This window comes from Eulemur rufifrons, chromosome 6, assembly GCF_041146395.1.
Source record: "Eulemur rufifrons isolate Redbay chromosome 6, OSU_ERuf_1, whole genome shotgun sequence".
Lineage (NCBI taxonomy): Eukaryota > Metazoa > Chordata > Mammalia > Primates > Lemuridae > Eulemur > Eulemur rufifrons.
The window spans coordinates 17947387-17966667 of record NC_090988.1 but is presented as its reverse complement, the minus strand read 5'-3'; the positions used below and the strand labels follow the sequence as shown (position 1 = coordinate 17966667).

Here is a 19281-nt window from a genome sequence, read left to right as displayed (position 1 = left end):
AGCTAGGCTGATGCCACTGCACTCTAGCCTGGGCAACAGAGTGAGATTCTCTCTCAAAAAAAAAAAAAAAAAGATTGGACAAGTTTGGCTACTTAAATATTTAAAAGTTCTGCAAAATCATAAGTATTTCAGTACTGCCAGTATTCCAATTCTGGTTCTGCTTCTTAGTAACTGGGAGACCCCAGGAGAGTTACTAAACTTTTTGTGTATCAATTTTCTCACTTGTAAATGGGGGAAACAATAGTACAAACCTTATAGTGTAAGAATTCAACAAGATAATCCGTGTAAAGCACTTAGAATGGTGTCTGGCATATTGTAAATGCTCAATAAAGGTCAGCTATTAGTATTATCACTGCTGCAACTACTGAGAAAAATGACATTTACAAAGTTAAAGGATTAAGCCACAGACTAGGAAACATTTGCCACACAATAGAGAGACAAAGGGTTAATGTCTATAATATACAAAGAGCTTCTACAAAGCAATGTAAATCACAAACAACCTGATAGAAAAATGAAGAAAGAATGTGTACAGGTAATTCACAGAAGAAATTCAACTGGCCAATTTTTCTATTTTTTTCTGTAGCTTTGTGAACTACAGAAAAAAGTATATTAAAGAAGCTCAATTATTAATACTGAAAGAATGTAAATTAAAACAGTTGATAGACACCATTTTCTTTCTTTCTTTTTTTCTTTTTCTTTCTTCCCTCCTTTTTGCCTCAGATTGGTAACGTTCAGTGTTGACAAGGTATTGGTGGGAGTGTAAATTGTTCCATTTTTGGAGAGTAATTTGGCAATGCTTATTAAAATGTAAAAATGCAAACTCTTTGAGCAATGTCATTTCTAGGACCTATGCAACAAAACAACAGTATTTTAGCAGTGTGTAAAATAGCAAAATATTGGAAAGATTTTGGAATCAAATTTTGGGATAAAAATAAATTATCATCAATAGGGGAACAAGACATTCATTCAGTGGAATCCTGAACAACCATTAAAAACAATGGCACCAAAACAATAAATGTTGGCGTGGATGTGGAGAGACAGGAACACTCATACACTGCTGGTGGGACTGCAAACTAGTGCAACCTCTGTGGAAAGCAATATGGAGATAACTTAAACAGATACAAGTAAACCTACCATTTGATCCAGCAATTCCATCATTAGGCATCTACCCAAAAGAACAAAAGACATTCTATAAAAAAGACATTTGCACTCAGATGTTTATAGCAGCACAATTCACAATTGCAAAGATGTGGAAACAACCCAAGTGCCCATCAGTACATGAGTAGGTTAATAAAATGTGGTATATGTATTCCATGGAGTACTACTCAGCTATAAGAAATAATGGTGATATAGCACCTCTTGTATTTTCCTGGTTGGAGCTGGAACCCATTCTACTAAGTGAAGTATCCCAAGAATGGAAAAATAAGCACCACATGTACTCACCATCAAATTGGTTTCACTGATCATCACCTAAGAGCACATTTAGGAATAACACTAATTGGGTGTCGGGCAGATGTGGGGGGGCGAGGGGATGGGTGTATACATACATAATGAGTGCGATGCGCACCTTCTATGGGATGGACACGCTTCAAGCTCTGATGGGGGGGGGCAAGGGCAATATACGTAACCTAAACTTTTGTACTCCCATAATATGCTGAAATAAAAAAAATAAAAATAAAAAAATAAAATAAACAAGATAGATCATATCCTTAGCCATAAAACAAACTTTAACAAAAACTTTTAAAATCTGAAATAATACAAAGCATATTCTCTGACTGGTAGGCAGAAGTCTAACGTGCTCCCCAAATTTCTGCCCCCTGGTATGCACACCCTGTGGGACTGTGAACATGATGGGGTATACTCTTGTGATTAGGTTATATGGTCCAGTTGACTTTAAGGAAGGGAGATGATCTGAGTATGCCTAACCCCATCACATGAGGCCTTTAAGTCTAGATGTAGAGGTCAGAGACGGAGGAAGCAGAGACTCAAAGTGTGAGAGGGATTTGGGAGTGAGGGAAATTCTCTCTTAATGGCTTTAAAAACAGAGAGGACCACACAGCAAGGAATGCAGGTGGCCTTTGGGGAAACAGAATAGATCCTGGCTGACAGCTAGCAACGAAAAGAGAATGGCATCAGCCCCAAAACAGAAAACCAAAACCAAAACCAAAAGCTTCTCTTTTAGCTATTTTGTAATATACCATATCTTACTGTTTGTTAACCATTGTCACCCTACTGTGCAACAGAACACCAGAACTTATTCCTCCTGTCTAATTGTATATTCGTACCTATTGACCAAACTCCACACCCTCCGCTCCCCCCTCCCCTCCCCAGTCTCTGGTAACTACTGTTCTACTCTGCTCCTATGGTGTCAACTCTTTTTAAAAATATATTCTACATGAGTGAGATCACACAGTATTAGTCTTTCTACATTATGGCTTATTTCACCTAACATGATATCGTCCAAGTCCATCCATGTTGTCGCAAATAGCAGAATTTCCTTTTTTATTTACGGCTGAATAATATATTTTGTGTATATGTATCACATTTTCTTTACCCATTCATCCATTGGTAGACACTTAGGTTGATTCCATATCTTTGCTATTGTGAACAGCACTGCAATAAACACAGGGTAGAGATATCTCTTTGACATATTGATTTCATTTCCTTTGGCTATATATCCGGTAGGAGAATTTCTGAATTATATGGTAGTTCTATTTTTAATTTTTTGAGGAACCTCCATACAGTTTTCTATAGTGGCTGTTCTAATTTACAGTCTTACCAACAGTGTATAAATGTTCCCTTTTCTCTACATCCTCACCAACACGTTTTTTTTTGGGGGGGGGGGCTTTTTATTATAGCCTCTAACTGGAGTGAGGTGGTATCTGTGGTTTTGATTTGCATTTCCCTGATGATTAGTGATGTTGAACATTTTTTCATGTACCTGTTCATCTGAATGTCTTCTATTGAGAAATATCTATTAAAATATTTTGTGCATTTTAAAATCAGGTTATTTGGTTTTTTGCTGTTGAGTTGTAAGAAAAAGCTCTAACGGTGGAGTTTCTGACCTAACAGTATGGAAAAAATTTGTCATCAATTCCTCCCCATCTTTGAAGAATCACCTCTAAACATTCATGCCTGACTGTAGAAGATAACCTACAATGAATGAAATTCTCTCTCTTCTTCACTCCTTGAGTATATTACTGGTAAATGATATACTAGTGTGTCATTTTTGTTATTCCTCCTCCCTTGCAAGACTTATTTTCTTAATTATGTTTGCCTAAGGGCATTTTATAAATTGGTTTGCATTTCTGAGTACAAACCTTTGGGGAAACCTGATAAAATGCAAATTGTTTATCTGTGTCTGGGTAATCCCATTAATCCCATAGTATCCCTTATTTTATTAGCTCTTCCCGTGAGAGAGCAAGGAACCTATGCTAAGGGACAAAAGTTAAGAATTTTAGCAATTAAACTCAACCAAATTGATTGCAGATTCTTGGATATAGGGAGCAGGTCTATAAATGGTTTTTTGAATCCTTGTTTTGTGCAGGTCTATGACGGACAAGCTGGTGAGCCTTAGAGTCCCTTTCCAGTCTGGTTCCTTTGGTCCCTCAGTGATACTTTTAAGAAGTGTGGAAAGAAAGGGGGATCTGTCATCTGCAGTCAGAATAAAGGAAGTATGGGCAGAACTGCTGCAGAAAGACCACATGAGGATGTCAACCTAAATAACTGACAGAGACGGAAACTCTAAAAGAAAATGATATTTGCGAGTAACATTATAATGGGAATATGTGTGCCACAGTAAACTATATGTGTACTCGACGAGGTTGGACGAGGGGAAGCTTTTAAAGGCAAAATGAAGGAGATTACATAAATTGTTCTGAAACAATCATCTTTAATTACAGGGTGGTGTTAGTCCAAGGTTGGACAGGTGGTTGCTAGGCAGATGTCTCCACAGAAGTATTTTTTTGTGTGTTATTTTGTGATGGCCTTTCTGCAAGGTTGTGGTTTTTGCAGTCTTCTGTAGTAGTTCTTTTTTTTTTTTTTTTTTTTTTTTGAGACAGAGTCTCTCTCTGTTGCCCAGGCTAGAGTGAGTGCCGTGGCGTCAGCCTAGCTCACAGCAACCTCAAACTCCTGAGCTCAAGGGATCCTCCTGTCTCAGCCTCCCGAGTAGCTGGGACTACAGGCATGCACCACCATGCCCGGCTAATTTTTTCTATATGTATTTTTAGCTGTCCATATAATTTCTTTCTATTTTTAGTAGAGATGGGGTCTCGCTCTTGCTCAGGCTGGTCTCGAACTCCTGAGCTCAAACGATCCGCCCACCTCGGCCTCCCAGAGTGCTAGGATTACAGGCGTGAGCCACCGCGCCCGGCCTGTAGTAGTTCTTTTTCATTTTTATTCTTAAAATCTATTTATTTATTTATTTATTTATTTTTAGAGATAGGGTTTCATTGTCACCCAGGCTGTAGTAGACCAATCAGTGGACCAATCATAGCTGACTGCAGCCTTGAACTCCTAGGCAGGAGGATTATTTAAGCAATCCTCCCTGCCTCTGCCTCCTGAGTAGCTAGGACTTTAATTTTTTTATTTGTAGAGACAGGGTCTCGTTATGTTGTCCAGGCTGGTCTTGAATGCCTGGGCTTAAGCAATCTTCTCACCTTGGCCTCCCAAAGTGCTGGGATTACCAGCCTGAGCCACTACACCTGGCCTGTGATAGTTCTTGTTATTAAACATTCATACATGAGAACCCTCCTTCATGGCCTTCCCTGGCTCCATTTTTCAGGGTTTTAACACAAGTGTCTCTGTTTTGATTCTGACAACTTTTACAAGAAATATGTTCTGGATATCTGGCTTGTGATCTACAGGGACAACAATCTGAGTTCCTCATTCTGGAATTGGGCTCTGAATGGCACTGGGACTAATCTCAGGAGTTAGTATGAGTCAGATACATCTCTAGAATCTATCAGGAGAGGCTCAACGTGCTTGGCCTCACCATGCTCTTCTTCAGCTAGCAATATCTTTACTTTTCTGTTTCCCAGTTTTCCCACTGATATAATAGCCAGAGCTGTCTTTGTTCCTTTTAATTTCTCTAGGAGGTTGGTGACATATGAGAGAAAGGAAGATTTGCCCTCCATGTAAGGCAACTCTTATTAGTAGCAACCCTTCTGCCCGACAGTGTGTGGAGGGGCTACATATTGTGTCACTTTTTTTTCTTCTTCAACAGACTCTTTGAAATAATTAGGACAGACATTACTATTGCCTTCTCGCAGACATGCAAACTGAGCCCTGTGCTCTGGTGAAAAGATAGATAGTAGAAAATAAGTCTAACTTTTGTTCAGGTGCTCATTGATTTAATAGGAGCACAGGAGAGTCAGTTTACTGGGAGGTGGGGGGGGGGGTCTCTACTACCTTATGTTCGCTTTTTTTTTTTTTGAGACAGAGTCTGGCTCTGTCTCTTGGGCTAGAGTGCCGTGGCATCAGCCTAGCTCACAGCAACCTCAAACTCCTGGGCTTAAGCAATTCTTCTGCCTCAGCCTCCCTAGTAGCTGGGACTACAGGCATGTGTCACCATGCCCAGCTAATTTTTTCTATTTTTTTTTTTTTTTTTAGTAGAGATGGGGCCTCGCTCTTGCTCAGGCTGGTCTCAAACTCCTGACCTCAAGCGATCCTCCTGCCTCGGCCTCCCAGAGTGGAAGGATTACAGGCCTGAGCCACCGAGCTCTGCCTCTGTTGTTTATTAAAGGCCCAATGGATTGATTTTTGATGATCACTGTATTATTCACCTGATGTTAATCACACTACTAAAAAATGATCATCAATAAACTACCTTAGATAATTCAGATCACAGTAAATACTATGCATGGTCCTTCACTACCCTGGAAGAAATTGTCCTTACATCTAAATTCAGGGCTCCCTTTTAACCCCCTTAGGGACACCCGTCAACTATCTTAAACTACAATTCCCATCGTGCAACGGGAAACGGGCCTAACTCCTGCTTGAACTGACGGGACCTCAAACCAATCCAATGCCAAGATCTCTCACTAAGCGACCTATTGGCTCCGGGTAGAGGCGGGACTCCCAGTTGCTAGGTTGGTACCCTTTCCGGAAGTGGTTGTTGGCCGCTGCAGGGCAACACCCCGGCGTCCCTGGAAGCGGGGACCCGGGGTGGGGCTGGGGAAGCTGCGAAGACCCCGGAGTGGTCGCCCAGAACCTCCAGGGGTAGGGGACAGGTGAGGACCTCCTCGAGGGGGGAGTTGGGTGGAGGGCAAAGGAGGGTTGCGGGGGAGCTGGGGCACCTTCGTGTGCCAACGAGCAGGATGTGCACGAGTGTGGGCGGGAACTGAGGGAAGAAGTGGAGAAGGAGCGGCCAGACGCGGGTGCCTCTGTTCATAATCGCACCTCGCCCCGCTCCTGAGTGCGCGGCGGGGGCGCTGGGCTGGGGACCTGGCGGGTGGGTGGGCGGCGGGCTGGGGCGCGAATGCTAGGGGCACTGGGCACCCTGTGAACTCGCTGGGGCGCTCGTTTACTTGTCCTGTTCATAGTTAGCGTGTGAGGCCCGGCCTTCTGAACCCTGCTTGAATTTCTCCTGTGGGAAACACCCCCCATGTCCGAATCTGGGACTAGCCCAACGTTATGCCACCGTTTGGTGAGCTGGGAAGTTTTTTGTTTTTTCCTTTTCTCGCTTTGATTAAAACAATCTCTCTATCTGGAACCGCTCTCTTCACTTGGCTTCTGACTTGCTCTCCCCTGGTGCTCCTAATTCAGCCCTTTGCAGGCCCCTCCTTTCTGCTCACCACGCTCCATCTTTGGGTGATTTCACCCCAAGTTTCAGTTACCATCTATTCAGCGGCGACTCCCAAGATACTCTTCAGCCAGACCTCTTTCCTACCTCAGACCTGCTTGCCGTCATTTCCGCCCTTCCTTGCTCTCCAGGATCTGTTCCTCCTCCTCTTGGATGTCCTATCCCAGCGACAGACTTCACCATTTACTCAGTCAGCCAGGTCTAACACCTGGAATTCATTAAGCTAATATATGCAGCAAACATTTTGTCGGAGTGGGGAACTTGCAGCCTTGGGCTCACATGTGGCCTTCTGGATTCTTGAGTGCGGCCTTTTGAATCTAAATTTTACAGAACAAATCCTTTTATTAAAAGGGGTGCAGCAGAAAAAGATGAAGCTTTTCTTGCCTCCTTTGGTGCTTAAAAAAGAACAATCATGAAATCAGAAGGCCACGGGTTCCCCACCCTCTAAAGTGGGGCTGCCTATTCGGCAAGGCATAGAAGTGAATAATCACACTATTCTGGCTTAAGTGCTCTGGTTTCCCTCATCTTTCCTCCTCACTTGTTATGTACATGGAGTCCTGTTCTGCCTCCTAATTCCTCCAGAATCTGGCCCGCCCTTTTTATTTTCACAGCCACTGACTTAGTTCATAATTTCTGGCCTGTGCTTTCAGGGTAACTTCCTAAGTGGTCTCTCTGCCTCAGTTCTCTCTGCCTTTCTCTTATGAGTTCTTAATGCAGCTAACTGAATCATCTTTTTTTTCTTATTAATTAATTAATTAGAGACAGGTTCTCACTGTGTTGTCCACAGTGGAGTGCAGTGGCTATTCACTGCAGTCTTGAACTTCTGACCTCAAGCAATCCTCCTGCCTCAGCCTCCTGAGTATCTGGGACTACAGTGCTTGCCACTGTGCCCTGCTAGAATCATCTTTCTAAACTAGAAACCTAATCCTGCCAGTCTCCTTTGTGAAATCGTGTACAGGATAGAGCCTCATTCCTTCCAGGCCCTTTATAATGTGTTCTTGCCTTCCATTCTAGAGCCCTCTCCTCTGCTCCTCCCACTGTCCCTGTGCTCTCGTCATGTCAGAGTGGGCAAGAGCTCCAGCTTTAGAGTCAGATGGATGTGGATGTGTGCGTATTCTGCTGTGTCATTTACTAGCTGTGAAACCTTGGGAAAGTCTTTTTTTTTTATTTTTTAAACTTGCTAAGTCTCAGTTTCCATATTTGAAAAATGAGAGTAATAATCTCTACATAACTGAGAGGATAAAGTGAGATGTTGTATATAAGCACCCAGTACAGTTCCTGACACTTAAGAAGTATTCGGTGACTATAAGCTTTTATTGTCATAATTAATTCTCTGCACCTACCATACACTTTCCTGCCTCTTTGGCCTCCTACCTAGGCTGAGCTCGAGTTCAGGGCCATGTGTAATCAGGTGTGTAACCCTAACACATAGCACAGTGCCTGAACCATTATAGGGGTTCAGTAGGTGATTACTGAATATCTGAATGGCCTTAACTTATATTCCCTGGTGCTGGATCTGTCCACTGGAGCAATAAGCCCTTTTAATGTATGAATAAGCCCTTTAAATATGTGAATAGTAATAATAATATAATAATGTTTTACATTTATTGAGCTCTTACTATGTTTCAAGCACTTTGCCTGTATTGTATCATTTAATCCTCACAACACTTTGAGATAGACATTGTTATTATCCCCATTTTATAGATGAGAAAACTGACATAACCTTGCCAAGCTAGTAAGAGGCAGAGCTAGGATTCAAAGCCAAGCATGCCTCGTGCTCATTACCATAGCATTATCAACTCTAATGTCTTCCACCCTCTCCCTAGTGCCTTCTCCAGTAAATCTTTTCTGTGTTGAAACTTCTTTATAATTGTTGGAGTAGGGAGGGGGAAATAAATACGCAGGGAACCCTGATTATGCATATGAGTGTATGTGCTCAGTTAGTGTGCAGGTGTGCAGCACTTTCTGGCTATCTGACAAAGCAGAGAGGAGGATAACCACGATATTGAAGGATTGGGAAACAGTGATATGTACTGAATAGACGGGAACTGGGAATGCTTAGCTTAGCTAGAGAATCCTTGGGTGCTTTCCATAGAGCAGAGGGCAGAACTTGACAAATCAGGGGCCATATCTTAGAAACTGATTATTGGCTTAGTATTAGAAAGACCTTTTAACAGTAAGCATTATCTAACTATGGAATTGGCAATAACATCAGTAGTACTAGCTAAATTTATTTAGCATTTTCTGTACAGCAGGGACTGTGCTAAGCACTTTACCAGTATTATCTCATTTCACCCTCAAACAGCCTTTTGACGTGGATTATCATGATTATCATGATTGTTTGAATTGTGCTGGTGAGGTTATTGAGGCTGAGAGAGGTGAGGTTCCTTGCCTAAGGTCATACAGCTAGTAAGTGAGAGAGCGGGGATTTGAATCCTGGTTTTCTGTCTCCAAAGCTTGTGCTTTGACCACTATGCCAACTGTCACTTAAAGCACAGAGAAGGAAAATTTAGCATGGAAAGGGAAGTTGACCAAAGCTACTGTGGGCTTTTCCAGCTCCTGAGATTTCCTTGGATCTGTGTTAGTGGTTTACAGCAGTAACTGAGCTCCTACAGTTTACATACGCTTATTTTAGGCTTGGTTGGAAAATCCAAGAAGAGGAGGCATGGCCCTCAAAGGTTTGTGGTTTAACAGGAGAGGTAGAACATGTTTTCTCATGAAAAAAGTAATATTGAGAGAAATATGCCTATGAACACATGAAATTTGCATGCTCAGTGCTGAGGTAGTTCTGGGTTGACAGGAGAGGATGAGGTTAGCTGGGAAGGCTTCTTGGAGGAGATGTATGAGCCACTTATTTTTTGCTAGATTCTGGGATAGGCAGGAGACGGATGAGTGCACTTGGATGACACTCCCCCTCAGCTCTACGGCTCATAGAGGGTCTCAGACCAGGTAGCAAATAGATCTCATCAGGTTTCATCTGATCTATTGGTAACCACTGTATGGGGTGTGATGTTGAGGGTTCTGAGGCCATGTTTAGGGTGCCATGATTGACTAGTGCTATCCCTCATGGTTGCAAGCCTGGAGGAAAATATTAGGATATGTGCCATTTATTTGCCATAGCCGACCTAAGAGTTGCATTCTTAGACTTCTCATCCTCTCTGTTATCACTCTAACTCAGGTTACTGCCATCTCTCACCTAGACTGTCTCATGATTTCCTACCTCATCTCCCTACGGCCACTCTGATTTTCTTCCTTCCAGTTTGGCCTCCATTCTAGTCTGTGCTCCCAATGGCTGCCAGCGTGATTCTTCAAAGCGTGTATCTGGAACAACCGTCGCCTGTCTTCCAGTTCTCCTGTGATGAAGGCCAAGGCCTCAGCATGGCCTGGCTCCCACTGACTGCATCATCTGCAGCTATGCTGCTTTTTGCTTAGTGTTGCTACCTGTTGAAGGGCCTTTGCACATACTGCTTCTTCTGTTAGACCGTGGTTTCCTTTTCTCTTTATCTAGTGGATACCTCTTCATCCTTCAGTTCTCAGCGTAGGCATTGTCTCAATTGGGCTCATTTCCTTCAAAGCTCCTCCCTAAATTGTAATTATACATTTATCTGTGACTGTTTGATTAGTTTGTTTCCCTCCCTCACTAGACTGTAGCTCAACGGGAGTAGCAAGTGAATCTGTTTTTAATCACCATTGCATCTCTGTGTCTAGAAATAAACTTTGTAGGTGCTAGTAAATATTCCTCAAATGAGTAAATGATCTCTAGTAGCCATTAAATAGATAGATTTTTCTTCCTAATTCCGCTTAACTGCAACTCCTTGCCCTTTTGGCCTCATCCTTACATCTTTTCTGGAACCAGGTAAGGCAAGGAAAGAAAGTAGAATACTGCCCACCTATATTTTAATTTTTTTCTGGCAGAAGATTTATTTGAAATTTCGATGCTCCATGAAGTCAGATGTTCCAGGTTTTCCAGATCTTTAAGTAGTTAAATATAGATTATTATGTGAAGTTCTAATTAGGTTTTTTGCCATGAGAACAGAGAAAGTACCTGTCCTGTGCTTTCTGGAGATGGGATGTATCTAGAGATAGGTGACATTTCTCAAATACAGAATTTCTCAAATTCTCTGAGATAATTAAGATGATGCCTTTGTATAGAGCGCATATTTGATAAATGTTTGTTCACACTGATGTTCAGGATACTATTGAGTCCCCCTGCCCCTGGATCCTTTCCTTTTCTCTTTTCCTTCTCTCCCTAAGAGGATTAAGGATTCAGGTGACCCTTTAGGCCACAAGGCATTGGGCCACATCTGCCACCCTGGTTTCTTGTCCTTTTCTGCTCTGCTTTTTAGAGTCAGTGATGGTCAGGCCCTCCTTGTGTCTGACTATGTGCGTAGAATTGTGAGCGTTATGTCCACGGGATGTTACGGGTTCTTCTTAGGGTCAGGAGCAGAGTCCCACTTCACCTCATGTACTGCAGAGAAGAATCCTTTTTCCTTTAGGCTTTTCTTCCTGCTTGGAGGTGGCATGGTGGGAATGAGAGGGGACAGAGTCTTGCTCCCTTGGGGTCCAGTGGACTGACAAAGGGAATGATGTCTTGTGAGTCCTAAGGCAGGACACCTCTGTTGTCTGCCTCTCAGCTGTCATGGTACAGAGAGAGGGCCACAGTAACTAAGGGTCCTTGATGGATCCTTTGTCACTTGACAGCTCTCTGTAGGGATCTTGAAATAGATTCAGAGCCACCAGATCCAGCCATTTCCTGAGCACTAATTCCAGGCCGGGTCCTGACCTCCTTTTTGATGGCTGGGTCTTTCTGCTTGAAGAGTGCTGTTTCATGCTCGCTGCTTGAAACAGTGACAGTTTCTGAAGAAGTGAAGACAGGAGAGGTTAGGACCCGTGGCTCCAGACTCCTGTTGGTCACACCTGGTGTGGCTGACTCCTCTGCAGATGGGGGAGATGCCCTGAGCAGAGCTGTCCGTGGCAGCCATTTTAGAGGGCAGATAATCTCTGCTTCATCAGGCTTCATCGTGGGAGCTACCAAAGGGAGAGGTGGTGGGATCTGGGGGTCCTGAGGTAGTGGTGGGACTAAGGGTGGAAGAGAGGAACAGTTCTAGAACTACACCAGCTTGTCAGTTAAACAATTTGGCAGCTGCCTACTTGCTGTGTCCTCACATGGTGTAGATGGAGAGCTCTGGTTTCTCTCCTCATGAGGACACTAATCCTATCAGGTCAAGGACCCACCCTCATGTCCTCATTTAACTTTAATTACCTCCTAGAGACCCTATGTCCAGATCTAGTCACATTTGTGGGTAGGACTTCAATGTGTGACTTTTGGAGGGACAAAATCTAGCCCATTGCAGCTCCTTTCCACTCTTTCCCCTTATATCCTGGTCCTGTTAAGCCTAATGTCACTCTGTCCGTCGTATCTGTCCCTTCTCCATTCCCACGGCTTCTGCCCTAGTTTAAGCCCTCATCATCTTTCCCCTGGACAGCAGCCTCTTCAAGTCGTTTTCCTGACAAGTCTCTCTTTTCTCCAGTCAAGCCATGCCAGTCCTGCCAGAGTTCTTGTCCTTAAAAAAAAAAAAGGCCACCTGTGATACTTTCTTCCACCAGAGCCCTCAGTGGGTGATTCCCCTCTGCCACAGGGCAGGGCCAAGGCTCTTTAGGATGGTCTGTAAGACCAGCCTCTGAGCTAGCTTTCCACCCCAGTCTGGCGATCCGGAACACCTGTCTGCATGTGATGTTTCCTCTGTCTAGAACGCCCTTCTTCACCATCAGAATTCTTGTTAGCCTTCCTTCGTCCCTTACGGGGGACTTTGTTGCTCCTATCTTAGTATTCCTGGGGCAGGAGGATTTTCCCCTTCTGCCTTCTAGTACCGTTGATGCGCAGGCTCCCTCCATTGGATTGTGAGCTCCCTGCGGGCACTGTTGCATGTAAATAGGGACATCCAAATAGGCACACGGTTGAGAAGGTGCGCCTGTGCTCCAGGGTGTGCTGGCATACAGAGGTCTGTGTGCTAATGAGTATTTTGGTGTCACTGGGGTTTCCTATTGGTGCTTCTGTACTGTAATTCTTGTTCCTGTTTGGGGGTGGGGATATGAAGTCAAACTCTTGACAGAGCCAGGCTTGCAGATCTTCTGTGGTTCAGAGTGTTGCCTTACCTGGTTCCAGAAAAGATGTGAGTAAGGAAATTTTGGGAGCTGTGTCTCAGGGACCTTTCCCAGGTGCAGAGCCTGAGTTCTGAGCTGTTAGTCCTACCACCCTCCACTGTCCCTGGAGCCTGGAGAGTCCCCAGTCAAGGTGGCTTGCAGGGTCTGGTTTGACTGAGGTGCTCCATGATCCAGCTCCAGCTCTTCTCCTTTTAAGCTGGGTCACTAATTTTCTCTTTGGGTGGGGATGTCTGGGATCTAGGTGTTTGAGCCCAGACCAATCATGGCCGGACGACCAATCCGCATAGGAGACCAGCTGGTCCTGGAGGAAAATTATGATGAGACCTACATTCCCAGTGAGCAAGGTAAGAAGCCAGGGAAGAGGCCTGTGATGTATTGTATTAGTTCTTTGAGGGCAGAGATTATGTTTGGTTTGTTTTTGTTCTTTCAATGCAAAGTATGGTACATGCACAGGGCTGCTTAGTAAATTTGGGTTAGATCATAGGTTGGCAAGCTTTATAGCCCATGGGCCTACTTTGGCCTGTTGCCTGTTTTTGTAAATAAAGTTTTTTTGGAAAACAGCCATGCTTATTTGTTTATGTATTGTCTATGTCTGCTTTTATGCTTCAACAGCAGAGTTGAGTAGTTGTGACAGAGTCTGTATGACCCACAAAGCTTGAAATATTTACTACTGTCTGGCCATTTATGGAAAAAATTTGCTGACTCTGGGTTAGATCAATGATTAGTTTTAAATGGAAATACAGTAAGGGATATCATGAAATACAGTGTGTCCTGAGACCAGGGGAACCCAATTTCTTAGGAGCAAACTTAAAGCAGTGTTTTTAAAAAAGCAATAATAATATTATTAATAATTATAATATTTTATTTATTTTTTCCACTGGAGGCCAGACCTGAATTAATTTATTGAGTGCTACTATGCGCCTATGTCTGTTTTAAGAACTTTACATGTATTACCTTTTCAACTCTCATAGCAACTCCCCCCTATTTTATAGATGAGGAAACCCAGGCACAGAAAGATTAAGTAACTTTCCTATAGTTACACTGTTCTGTTAAGTGGTGCAGCCAGGATTCACCTCCAGGTATTCTAACTCCAGGGCCTGGATTTTGAAGCACTCAGTTATTTTTATGGAGTGAAAATTTCTTCGAAATTCTGATGAGTTCTAGACCTGGACACACAAAGTTTTCTTATAATTCAGGTAATTTGTGGCCCTGTTCGAGAGCGAGGTCACGATTCTTGCACCTCCAGGAATACATGGATCCCACATTAAACTCTGGACTTTGCTTGTAGCATAGGGTGTTTGTTTTCATGTAGAAGTTTTTTTTTTGTTTTTACGTTAAATCTATCAGTCCACTCTCATATGGCTTTTGAATTATGTAACATAGTTAGAAAAGCACCCCTACCTCGAAGGATAAAATAATTCTCTAATGTTTTCTTCTAGTTCTGTTTCCACAATACTAATGGATTAGCTCATCTTCCCACACAGGCAGCATCCAAACCCACTGATTTGGATGCTGCCTGTGTGTATTTGGGTCGATTTTCTCTACTCTTCCATTGGACTGTCTATTCATACACCACTACTATAGTAAATTACTGAGCCTACGTTATAAATTCTAATATCTAATAGGGCTAAAATGCCCTCTTGCTCTTCTTTTTTCTTTTCTTTTCTCTTTTCTTTCCTTTTTTTTTTGAGATGGGGGCTCACTCTATTGCCTGGGCTAGAGTGCAGTGATGTCATCATAGCTGACAGCAACCTCAAACTCTGGGGCTCAAGCGATCTTCCTGCCTCAGCCTTCCTGAATAGCTGGGACTATAGGTACACACTACCACGCCTGGCTAATTTTTTGAAAAAAATTTTGTAAAGAACTGTGTTGCCCAGGCTGGTCTCGAACTCTTAGCCTCAAGCAAGCCTCAGCCTCCCAAAATGCTGAGATTACAGGCATGAGCCACCATGCCCAGCCTTGCTCTTCTTTTTTCAATTTCCGTGGCTATCTTGTTTGTTTTATCTCCCTGTGAACTTTAGAATCACCTTGTCAAGTTCTGAGGAGGGCTGTGTGTGGGGGAACTGTTGATATTTGGGGAAAATTGTGTTAAATATTTGAATTAACTTAGGGAGGACTGAAATCTCTATGAAATTAAGTCTTCCTAGCCAAGAACATCATATATATTCCTTTCCATTTGTGTCTTTTTTTTGTGCTCTTTTGGAGTGACTTACAGTTTTCTTCATACAGGTCTTGTATATTTCTTGTTCAGTTTATTTCTTAAATGTGCTTTTTTGGCTGCTGTTATAAATGGGGTCTGAGGTTTCTAAGGAAGTTTATGCAAACTCTCTCGCTCGGTCCAAGTGTGGGCATTCTAACCTCAAGCCACCCTTTTCTCTTCCTGGGATATCTTGGTAGCTTCCTAATTAGCTTTGCTGCTCATACTCTTGCCCTTGTCCAGCCTGTGTTCCACATGGTAGTCAGAATGATTTTACAGTATAAAGCAGATCACTTCAGGCCTCGGCTTTTAATACCCTTCCATATACTCAACACCCTTGGTGGGATTGCAGGGCTCCACGTGACCTGGCCCTGCCCACCAGGCACACTGCCAGTCTGCCAGTAACGTTGGCTTTCTGACAGTCCCCAAATGGGCCACTCTGCTTCTTGCCACAGGTCCTTTGCACCTGCTCTTCTTAAGTCTGAGTGCTCTTTCCTCAGTGCTTTGCACGGCTGGCTTCTTTATCTCCTGCAGGTTTCAGCTAAGTGTCAGCATTGCTGAGAGGCTTTCCTTGAGCATCCTTTCAGGAGGAGTGTCCCTCCACCTTGACATTCTTTGGCTCACATCTCGTTTATTTCCTTCATTGCATTTATCGAAGCTTTGATTCTTTATTTATCTGTTTACTTCTCTGCTGGCTGTCTCTTCTGCTAGAATGTAAGCTCCATAAGAGTGGCCATTGTGTTTTTCTTATTCTTGGCACATAGTGACTGGTACACAGGAGACACTCAAAAATATTTGTGAAATTTATGTATAAATTATTCCCTGGCCAACCAAATTCCAGCTGGTCCTTTGAAAAAGTTTTTTCTTTCCTAGTCCTCAGGTATGTTAATCTCTAAATTTTCCACTGAGATAACTCTTGTTGGTGATGTCTTTCTGGTCTGGCTATTACCAGCTTAAGCATGGATGCCCGTTGGGTGTTTATTTCATTATTCCTGGGGGCTCTGGTGACATGTTCCAATGGTCATCTCATCTGTCTTTTTTCCTCTGTATGAGACAGTTCTTGACTCAGTACCGTATGTCTTACCTGTTTGTTCAGTTTTCTGGCAAAGGAGCTCTTTTAAATGTTTGACTCCAGAAAGTACAACAAAATTATTGGAGTTCATAATGTACAGCAAAATTGATCATGGAAGAGAGGTTTCAGTAGGTGGGGAAGAAGTCTGTCTTAACTTCATCCGCTTTCTCAGCTCAGATGGCTCCTGCCTCTAGGCAGAACCAGTCACTGCCTTCCCTCTGCTCCCACAGCACACGGGACATGTCTCCATTACGGCATATATCACCTGGGTCCTACTCTATTTGTATGTTTGCAAGGTCATCAAGGAGCTTAGTCATCTGCAGTTGTTCAGTACCTGCTTGTTGATTGAACGATGAGTGCTTTTGCACCATGTGTTTGCAAATCTTGGGAGAGTTCACGTCCTTCTGATCAGGCTGCACTCATCCTGCGTGGTTCTGGCTGTGGCTGTTCTTCCCGAGGGTTCTTCCTGAGGCCCCTGCCACGATGTCTTGGTTTTATTTATTTATTTTTTTGCCTTTTTTATACTTGCATTCAGATTATATTCCTCTTTCCTTTCTCTCTCTATCTTTCCCCTCTCCCCCCCCCCCGAGATGGGGTCTTGCTCTGTTGCCCAGGGTGGAGTGTAGTGGTATGATCTTAGCTCACTGCAGCGTCGAACTCCTGGGCTCAAGTGATCCTCCCGAGTAGCTGGAATTATAGGTACAAGCCACTGTGCCTGGCTTAGATTATATTCTTTTTTTTTTTTTTTTTTTTTTTTTTGTAAGACAAGCACAAAAATGAGGTTTATTGAGGAGAGAAAGATAGGATTATAGGGCACGAGCAAGATATAGGTTTACAGAGCATGGTATGTACGCCACAGATGGCGACTGGACCCATTGTTGCAGCAGGGTAAGCCACAGGAAGGGCAAAGAGAGCGATTATATTCTTGTAGTATAGAGATAGCATGCCTAGATTCAAGTGTGCCATTTATAAATTGCAATGTAAGGAAACAGTTATATATGTTTATTATTTATATTTAGAGAAATAATGTTTTCTCACTGAAGATAATTTGGAAAGTAAAAGCAAAGTAGAGAAAATATTGATTGTGATTTTTTTTTTTCTTCTCCTCGCCCTCCTTACCCCCCATCTCTCTTACCTTCCCACCTCTGCCTCTCCTTGCAGAAATTCTTGAGTTTGCCAGAGAGATTGGTATTGATCCCATCAAGGAACCAGAACTGATGTGGCTGGCGAGGGAGGGCATTGTGGCCCCACTGCCTGTGGAGTGGAAACCCTGGTAAGTTAGCAGAGGGTGTGGCCCACTGACTTGGCCTTTCAGAGACAGAGGGCACCTAACACTGGAGAATCTGTTTTAACCAGCCAGCTTTTCCAGACCTGTCCTGCACAGTCAGGGACAGCTCCTTGTCATTCCTCTGCTAGGCTACCTGACATTTCAGGCCTGTGCATAGGCTGACTGGATGGTCCCTATGACGGGGTTCAGCACTTATGTCCAAGTCCACACAGCAGCTGCTGCCCTGTGTCGGGTCCTCTGGCACCAGCATCTGTTTTGGATGTGCTGAGGAGGTGGTGTTACTCCGTGCATTTCCTTGCAGACTGATATCGAAAGTGACATTATACCTCCTTAGCATGTCCCAGTGGACGCTGGTGCTAAAGAGGTTTGTAGGTGAGGCTACACAGACTAGCAAAGGCTTTTTGTCTGCCTTGGGAACGCAATGGCTCTGCCATCCCTGAATTCATGTAACCTATTCATGAATAGGTTCCATATTCATGGATTCATTCATATTTTCAATTTCAGTTAGAGATCTTTGAATTGCAAGGAGCAGTGACTCACCAGGGTCATCTCAGGGAAACAAAGGCTTATGGTGAGGAAAGGGAGAGTAGCCAAGGTGGGGAAGCTAAAAGCTAAGAGGAGCCACCGTCACTGCTGCCATCGCCCTCCTTCTGAGGACCACGTTGTCTCCCACTCGTGGTGGCACCATTGTCTGCGTTCTCCGTGTCTGCTCTTGAACTCCCTCTTCCTCATCACATGCACAGAGCACTTTCCAAGTTGGCTCCCTAAAGTGAGTGATTGCCTGTCTATCCCAAACTGGTCCCCAGATGTCTCAGGGGGCCCCCTCTTATGCTGGCCTTGTGGACAAGGTATAATCACCTTGTTCTTGCCTATACCATTTACTGTGTTGGCCATACTTCAAAGTGACTACAGTTGTTGCCTTACTCTTCTCAGATGAAGAATCCTAATCCTTTTAGCTTTTCCTCACATGGCAGGCTCCACGTCGTCTTGATCTTTTTAGTTGCCTTTCCTTGGACCTTCTCCAGTTTCATGATACCTTTCTTGTAGTAAATCCGTCAGCACTTTACACACGTGCTGAGAACTCATGGTTGTGTTTGCAGAGTACATTTATAGGATAGTGGTTTCAGTTTCTAATCCCCACCTTGACGGAAGGTAGGAAACTATCACTGGTTATGGGCCAGCTGTGTGCCAGGCTTCGTGCCAGCTGCCTTCATGTACCTGCTAGTGGTGGCTAGCACTCCCTGCCTTATAAGGACGTGTGAACTATTTTTCAGTTTTTAAAATAATGTAAGTCATTAAAACTTACGTGTGCATGTCATCTTTTACCATACTCCTTTTCCCAAGGATACTTTATTATTAATTGGTAAGTTTCTTCCAGACCTTTTAGAACACAAATCCCTCCCCCTGACATGGTTTGGTTTTTTAAACATAAGTGCCATATTATATACACTGTTCTTCAATATCAGTTTGTTCAGGTCTACCTTATTCTTTTATCAGCTGTATACTTTTCCATATATGAATGTACCACAATTTTTAAAAATCTTGATTTATTTGACTACAGTTATCTTGAAGACTATTTAGATATTTTCCAAATTCACTGTGGATGTGAGGGTTTGTTTCTGGATTCTCTGTTCTCTTTCATTGATCTATTTGTCTATCTTTACACTATTACCATTCTGTCTTGATTACTGTAGCTTTATAATAAATCTTGAAATCATTTAGGGTAATCCTCCAACTTTGTTCTCCATTTTCAAAGT

General features: G+C 43.2%; 1 protein-coding gene across 3 annotated transcripts in view; it reads left to right on the top strand.

Moving 5' to 3' along the window:
* Positions 1-6159: 6159 nt before the first annotated feature.
* The window catches only part of CEP164 (centrosomal protein 164), a 63525-nt gene continuing 50403 nt past the window's right edge, over positions 6160-19281 (top strand). For all 3 annotated transcript variants that reach the window (XM_069470848.1, XM_069470847.1, XM_069470846.1), the window contains exons 1-3: positions 6160-6230; positions 13209-13311; positions 17398-17509. In XM_069470848.1, coding sequence (XP_069326949.1) covers positions 13230-13311; positions 17398-17509 — 194 coding nt within the window. In that variant the 5' untranslated portion in view covers positions 6160-6230; positions 13209-13229. The remainder of the gene's footprint in view (positions 6231-13208; positions 13312-17397; positions 17510-19281) is intronic.